The sequence below is a fragment of the Salvelinus fontinalis genome, chromosome 20, assembly GCF_029448725.1.
Source record: "Salvelinus fontinalis isolate EN_2023a chromosome 20, ASM2944872v1, whole genome shotgun sequence".
NCBI lineage: Eukaryota > Metazoa > Chordata > Actinopteri > Salmoniformes > Salmonidae > Salvelinus > Salvelinus fontinalis.
In genome coordinates, this window is record NC_074684.1 from 4,464,592 (window position 1) to 4,472,819 (window position 8,228).

Genomic DNA, 8,228 nt, shown 5'->3' on the forward strand with positions numbered 1-8,228 from the left:
TCCACCTCAGGAGACTGAAAAGATTTGGAATGGATCCTCAGATCCTTAAAAAGTTCTACAGCTGCACCATTGAGAGCATCCTGACTGTTTGCATCACTGCCTGGTACGGCAACTGCAGAGGCACTACAGAGGGTAGTGCGTACAGCCTAGTTCATCACTGGGGTCAAGCTTCTTGCCATCCAGGACCTCTACACCAGGCGGTGTCAGAGGAAGGCTCTAAAAATTGTCAAAGACTCCAGACACCCTAGTCATAGACTGTTCTCTCTGCCGCACAGCAAGCGGTACTGGAGAGTCTAGGTCCAAAAGGCTTCTTAACAGCCTCTAACCCCAAGCCATAAGACTTCTGAACAGCTAATCAATTGGCTACCCAGACTATTTGCATTGCCCCCCCCCCCCCCCCCCCCCCCCCCCCACACACACACACACACACACACACACTTTTACGCTGGTGCTATTCTCTGTTTATTATCACTTGAACTGTACCTACATGTACATTTTACCTCAATTACCTTAACTAACATGTGCCCCTACACATTGACACTGTACCGGTACCCCCTGTATATAGTAGCCTCGCTACTGTTATTTTAGTGCTGCTCTTTAATAATATTTTACTTATTTATATTTTCACTTATTTTTCTTAACTGCATTGTTGGTTAAGGGCTTGTAAGTAAGCATTTCACTGTAAGGTCGACACCTGTTGTATTCGGCGCATGTGACAAATTAAATTTGATTTGATTTGAGATGCAGTGCCTTAGACCCAACCTCAACCAAATTGAGATGGTTTGGGATGAGTTGGACCGCAGAGTGAAGGAAAACCAGCCAACAAGTGCTCAGCATATGTGGGAACTCCTTCAAGATGGTTGGAAAAGCATTCCAGGTGAAGCTGGTTGAGGGAATGCCAAGAGTGTGCAAAGCTGTCATCATCAACACTTTTTTTGGGAGCGACCCGTCACATGATTTCATATGTGTTATTTCATAGCTGTGATGTCTTCACTATTATTCTACAATGCAGGAAAAACTCTTGAATGAGTAGGTGTGTCCAAACGTTTGACTGGTAATGTATGTATGAACAAATGAATGAATGATGTAATCCTTAGTGAATGGCCCATAAATGTATGAAGATAACATATACTCTATTGATATTTCAATGCTGGAGTAACTGTGGAAATTCAGCCTTGAAACAATAAGTCATAAACTCAAGCTGTAACTGGTCTGTCTTAATACCAAAAGGCTGCATGTTTCTATGTGTGTTTGTGTATACTTGTAGGTGTGTGTGTGTCTGTCACTGCCCCACACACCTCTGTATTTGTGCACTGCCGCTGGTTGCACCATGTGCTCTTCCAAACCAACACCTTTCACAGCAATGTTTCCGAGTTGTGCAAAGCTTAGGGTTGAGACTCCCCCTTGTGTATTTACTTGAGCCCCAGGATTGAAGCCTACTCTCTCTCCACTGTCTTCCCTATCAGCAGAGACGTTCAAACAAAACGTGGACCTACACAAACAGAAAGAGGAGGGATGGGGGATATGAACATGAGCAAGATGTTTTTGCCCAAATTGCTGAGAGCAAAGTAATTATATGTAGAGAATTTATACTCGTTTGGAATAATAATAATAATTTATTTTCTGTAACGTTGTCAAGGGACAAATCTGGAAGTGCCAATGTGTATCAAGCAATGCTGACAAATAATAATAAAAACAACAATAACAACAGGAATAATAATATTAATAATATACACCCAATAAACACAATGTCCTAATCACAGAAAGCACACTTTAAAGTATCATGATCGAGCTCAGTAGATGACTGATGCCAGTCCAGTTCAAGTATACCAATACAGACCAGTACTAGTATTCCAGTATAGTTCAGTAGTTAATAAAGCGTAGTGTAGTGTTGTCCTCCGTGGGACATCCATTGTATTGGGCACCTATTGGGGAGTCACGTCTCATAATGGGGAGAGCCTATTGAGGACCCTCTCCCCTTTCGTAGTGTAGTGGCCAAAATCAATTGGTGACCGCACTTGCATTGTAGGGTCATTCTTAGAGTAGGTAGGGTACAGGGTAGTGGGAAGCCCTTGCCTGGGCATAGTGAGGACCCCTATTTAGTGTTTCTAGTACATCAGGGCAGATAGATCAGGTTTCACACAGTCCAACCACCAAAAAGCACGTGTCAAAGTCAATCCACGGGGGGCCGAGTATCTGCGGGTCTTCGCTCCTCCCTTGTACTTGATTGATGAATTAAGGTCGCCAATTAGTAAGGAACTCCCCACAACTGGTGGTCTGGGGCTTAAATGAAAGAAAAAAAGAAAAACCCGCAGACACTAGGCCTTCCATCAAATGAGTTTGACACCCCTGCTCAATAGAATCAAAGTATCTTCAGATCAGCAGAATCATTTAAAAAAAAAAAACGAATAATAATCATAGTCATGATGAAATTAATAATATTAATAATAATAATAATAACACAATAGCTAGATAACTTGGACAGCCCAGTATGCTTCCGATTGGGAGGAATGCAACTTCATACTTCATACATTCAAAAAAGCAGGAAAATCAGATAAAAATAAATAAATAAATAAAAACATGAAAAGCAAAAAAAGCAAAAGAAACGTCAGGGCGGTGGAGGGGGGGGGGGGGGGGGGGGGGGGGTGAAGGTAGGTCATGATGGGTTACTCGTGTAAGAGCTCCTGGAGACAGTTGGGCGACTTAAAGACCTCGGGCACCTCGTTGTCCAGCTTGCAGATCACCTTGTAGATGGCCTTCTTCCAGGATGGGTCCGCGTCTTTGCCCGCCACAATGGCGTTGAAGAACTCACGCAGCGTGATCGTAGCCACCTCCAGGAACAGCTCTGGAACCTGCACCAACACAGACAGAAGACAGGGGGCGGTAGTTCAGGTTCTCCTGATGGCTTGGTTTCGTTGGAGCATGGTGATAGTAACACCATAGTTGTGGGTCTGATGACTGCCACATACATTGAATATATGTATGAACTGTAACATTATATATATATATATATATATATATATATATATATATATATATATACACACACACAGTGGGGAGAACAAGTATTTGATACACTGCCGATTTAGCAGGTTTTCCTACTTACAAAGCATGTAGAGGTCTGTAATTTTTATCATAGGTATACTTCAACTATGAGAGACGGAATCTAACAAAAATCCAGAAAATCACATTGTATGATTTTTAAGTAATTAATTTTAGATTCCGTCTCTCACAGTTGAAGTGTACCTATGAAAAAAATGACAGACCTCTACATGCTTTGTAAGTAGGAAAATCTGCTAAATCGGCAGTGTATGAGACCATATACCACCGGTATGGCAAAATATTCATTTTTACTGTTCTAATTATGTTAGTTGCCAGTTTATGATAGCAATAAGGCACCTCTGGGTTTTGTGGTGTTTGGCCAATATACCACGTCCAAGGGCTGTACCCAGGCACTGCGTTGCGTCGAGCATAAGAACAGTCCTTAGCCGTGGAATACTGTCCATATACCACACCCCCTCAAGCCTTATTGCTTAACTATATAATACTTAATAATATATTATAATAATATCAGAGACCTTCCATTAATAATTCTATTTTTAAAACGTATCAAAATGTATTTTATATCAGAACTTAGGTGAGAGTAGTAGTGTGGTAGAAAGTAGTTGTGTCATTAACACACCGTTCTCACAACAATAAAGGGTTGAGTTCGTGGCTGTATTGAACACCCTGTGGTGTTCTGTAACACTGTGTATCACCTGTTTCTTCAGGCGCTACTTCCTCAAAAGAGCCATTGAAATATACAGTACACTTGTGTTGTGACTTATAATGGCTTATTTCTTGCAAATTCTCAGATTTATATCCCACCCTCCTCCTCCTCCTCCTCCCCCCTCCGCTCCCCAGCTTCAGAAAGACGTCTTTATGAGTGTACTGTAAATATGACCCCACGCAACAGCCTGAAAAGAGGAAGTAGTACCAAATGCTTTGGAAACACACAGACACACAGGCTCTTTAGTGTCCATGACAGCAAAGCTCACTGACACCATAGAGATTATTTGTCTGGAAAAGATCTCTGACACCTTACCCCAAGTCAGCACACATACACATGTGTAGGAGCACACACACATGCACGTCCACACACATACACACAAACACACACACCTAATTGAACCGAGTAGATGACACACCTCACACTGTGAGAGAGAGACACACATGCACACACACACACATGAGCGTGTACGCATGTACGCACGCACACACAGACACACATGCGCACGCACACACACAGAGCCCTGGTGTATTTGCCTGAACCTCTCTCCTTCACTCAAAGCCCCCGAGAAATGCAGGATTCAGGGGTCACCTGCTTGGATAATGCTGACTGTCTCCCTGCCTGCCTCCCTCTGCAGCCACACACACACACACACACACACACACACACATGTTAACACACACACACACACATACATACACTCACACAAGCAGACATGCGGGCAGACACACACACACCTGGCAGCTTACCCAAACGCCTGACAGTGAGCACTCCTCTCCTCCTGTGTCCTGCAGATACTCATCAGGAGCGTCAGGACACAGCAAGGTTAGTAGCCACCGGAACACACACACAGACACACACACACACACACACATACAGACACACACACACACACACACACACACACACACACACACACACACACACACACACACACACACACACACACACACACACACACACAGGCACAGGCACGGGACAACCAAACACCCCCCTCAGTGTGATGAATGGAGTGTGTGTGTGTGTTTGTGTGTGTGTGTGTGCACATATGTATGTGTGTGTGCACAAACGTGTGTATGTCCACTGCTCTTTGTGTGACAAGGTGAATCGTGAATAAGAAAGTGTACGTATGAGAAAATTGTGAGAGAAAATACAGCGTGTGAATGTATGTGTGCAGATTCAGTAAATGTGAGCCATCTAGGGCTAACAGCAGTCAATACAACCTACTGTACAAAACACCATATCTTACTAATGGATAACACTTTTACGACACAATAAAAAATAAAAATAAATCAGTGTTTGGCCTGGTGTCACCTATGAAACACAGTGACACAATAAACTGGATGGCAGGAGACTGTGTCCCCTATAGACACCAGACTGGTCGGCAGGCAAACAGGCAAGCAGCGGTCCAGTGCAGTACGAGACGCAGGGAGTGCCGCATTACTAAGAATATTCCTACATGGAATTTCTCCTGACGTTTTGACTATAAAAGGACTGCAAAATGCTGACTGCAAGGAGAAGGCAATGTCAAGCAGAAAAGGGTATTGGTATTTCAGATACTCTTGACTGAGAGAGTGGAGACGGAGAGAGAGAGAGAGAGAGAGAGAGAGAGAGAGAGAGAGAGAGAGAAGCAGGAGCAAGAGAGAGAGAGAGAGAGAGTTATTCTTGTCCCTGAGCCCTTTGTCTGTCATCGTGTGTGTGTGTGTGCTTACGAGCTGCCTGCTTGCCGTGGCCAGCAGAGAGCTCTAACTGTTGTGTCCCCCTCTCCGTCCCCCCTCCTTCCTTGGGTTAGCTGTTGGACCTTTGTTCCAGAGGCGTTGGTGATAGCAGAATAAAGGTAGGGGGGGGGGCAGTAAGAGAGTGAGAAAAGGCAAGCAGGGTAACTGACTGATTGAAAGAGGAACATGGCATCTGATGTCCCACACGCAAACACGCACCCAAAATATGGTACAGCACTTTGAGTCACACACACAATGCACTGTGTTCCCTTTCTGCTGATGAAGGCATCAGACTAATATAAATGGAATAAATATTTTGGTACTGCCTCACAATGTCCATGGAGAGAAGGGGGGGGGGGGGGGGGGGGGGCAGTGAGAGAGTGTGTCCAAAACAAGATCTTTCATGTAAAGCGATATTATGCTGCTCTTGCCCAGTATAACACAATATGAGAGGAGGAGAGTAGGAGAAGAGGACAGAGGGGGAGCCAGAGAAAGGAAGGACAAAAAAAGTGCCAGAGTGTTGTTTGGCGACAATAAAAGCTGTAATATTTTACCCAGCATTCATTCAACCCGCTGTGTACCCTCTCACACACGCATGTCGCTCACCCTCCACCTCTCCCCCACCATGGCCCAACCCAAGTCCTGCTGTTAGGGTAGTAAATATTGATGAAGGAGAAGTGGACCTATCACCAACCCTACTGAGGATGGAGGGGGTGAGACGAGAAAACGAGGGGCTTCCATGGACAAGCGGCACAGATGAGGCATTTAATCACTCTCATTCATCCTCTGTCTCCCCTACTCGCCCCTTCCTCTCTCATTCTCTCTCTCTTTCCCCTTCTCTCTCTCATGACAGCTTGCTTTGAGACAGCGGGATAAGCTCTCTTGCAGAACGGGGGAATCGGATTTCCTCTTTTTTTGATGAGGTAATAAAATATGGCAGAGGACAATGGCAGCTCCTAGACTGCTTGCTGAGGGATATTCACACAACATCATCCAGACTGTCTTAAGACTGCTTAAATCAACAGCAGAAAGGTAGCCAGCCAGGGGGGCCTAAATCCACTACTGTTCAAGGGGCGGGAATCTGTGTTCTGCAAAGCCTGAGAAAGCTCCTCTAGGTAACAGCGTGTTTTATGCCTGCCTTTGGGAACTATCAGGAGATGTATTGCACCTTCTATTTGCTCAGCGCTGGACAAACAAAAAAAAAACCTAGAAGATAAGCTCTGTGTGTGCTGGGCTAGCCTTGAAAGAAGCACACCACACACAGAGCCCACATGCTCTGAGTTCCCCTGGGTTACAGTGCCTTGCAAAAGCATTCATCCCCCTTTGATGTTTTTCCTATTTCGTTGCATTACAACCTGTAATTTAAATGTAAAAAAAAATGGGATTTCATGAAATGGACATACACAAAATATTTTATATTGGTGAATTGAAATGAAAAATATTACGTGTGTCAAAAAACAACAAAAAAGATGAAAAGTGAGGTGTGCATATGTATTCACACCCTTTGCTATGAAGACCCTAAATAAGATCTGGTGCAACCAATTACCTTCAGAAGTCACATCATTAGTGAAATGACCTAAGTATATATACACCTGTTCTGAAAGGCCCCAGAGTCTGCAACACCACGAAGCAAGGGGCACCAACAAGCAAGCGGCACTATGAAGACAAAGGAGCTCGCCAAACAAGTCAGTTGTGGAGAAGTACGGATCAGGGTTGAGTTATAAAAAAATATCCAAAACTTTGAACATCCCACGGAGCACCATTAAATCATTACAAAAAAATGGAAAGAATATGGCACCACAACAAACCTGCCAAGAGAGGGCCGCCCACCAAAACTCACAGACCAGGCAAGGAGGGCATTAATCAGAGAGGCAACAAAGAGACCAAAGATAACCCTGAAGGAGCTGCAAAGCTCCACAGGGAAGATTGGAGTGTCTGACCATGGGACCACTTTAAGCCATACACTCCACAGAGCTGGGCTTTACAGAAGAGTGGCCAAAACAAAGCTATTGTTTAAATAAATAAATAAGCAATCATGTTTGGTGTTCGCCAAAACGCATGTGGGAGACTCCCCAAACATATGGAAGAAGGTGCTCTGGTCAGATGAGACTAAAATTTAGATTTTTGGCCACCAAGGAAAACACTATGTCTGGTGCAAAACCAACACCTCTCATCACCACACCATCCCTGTGTTGTGGGGATGTTTTTCATCGGCAGGGACTGGGAAACTGGTCAGAATTGAAGGAATGATGGATGGAGCTAAATACAGGGAAATTCTTGAGGGAAACCTGTTTCAGTATTTCAGATATTTGGGACTGGGACGGAGGTTCACCTTCCAGCAGGACAATGACCCTAAGCATACTGCTAAAGCAACACTCGAGTGGTTGAAGGGTAAACCTTTAAATGTCTTGGAATGGCCTAGTCAAAGCCCAGACCTCAATCCAATTGAGAATCTGTGCTATGACTTAAAGATTGCTGTACACCAGCAGATCCCATCCATCTTGGAGGAGCTGGAGCAGTTTTGCATTGAAGAATGTGCAAAAATCCCAGTGAAAAGATGTGCCAAGCTTATAGAGAAATACCCCAAGAGACTTGCAGGTGTAATTGATTCAAAAGGTGGCTCTACAAAGTATTGACTTTGGGGAAGTGAATAGTTATGCACGCTCAAGTTTTCAGTTTTTTTGTCTTATTTCTTGTTTGATTCACAATAAAACATATTTTGCATCTTCAAAGTGGTAGGC

General features: G+C 44.1%; 1 protein-coding gene across 1 annotated transcript in view; it reads right to left on the reverse strand.

The window, feature by feature from the left end:
* Positions 1 to 1,603: 1,603 nt before the first annotated feature.
* The window catches only part of LOC129817168 (prospero homeobox protein 1-like), a 40,988-nt gene continuing 34,363 nt past the window's right edge, over positions 1,604 to 8,228 (reverse strand). The window contains exon 5 of the mRNA XM_055872141.1: positions 1,604 to 2,852. Coding sequence (XP_055728116.1) covers positions 2,667 to 2,852 — 186 coding nt within the window. The 3' untranslated portion in view covers positions 1,604 to 2,666. The remainder of the gene's footprint in view (positions 2,853 to 8,228) is intronic.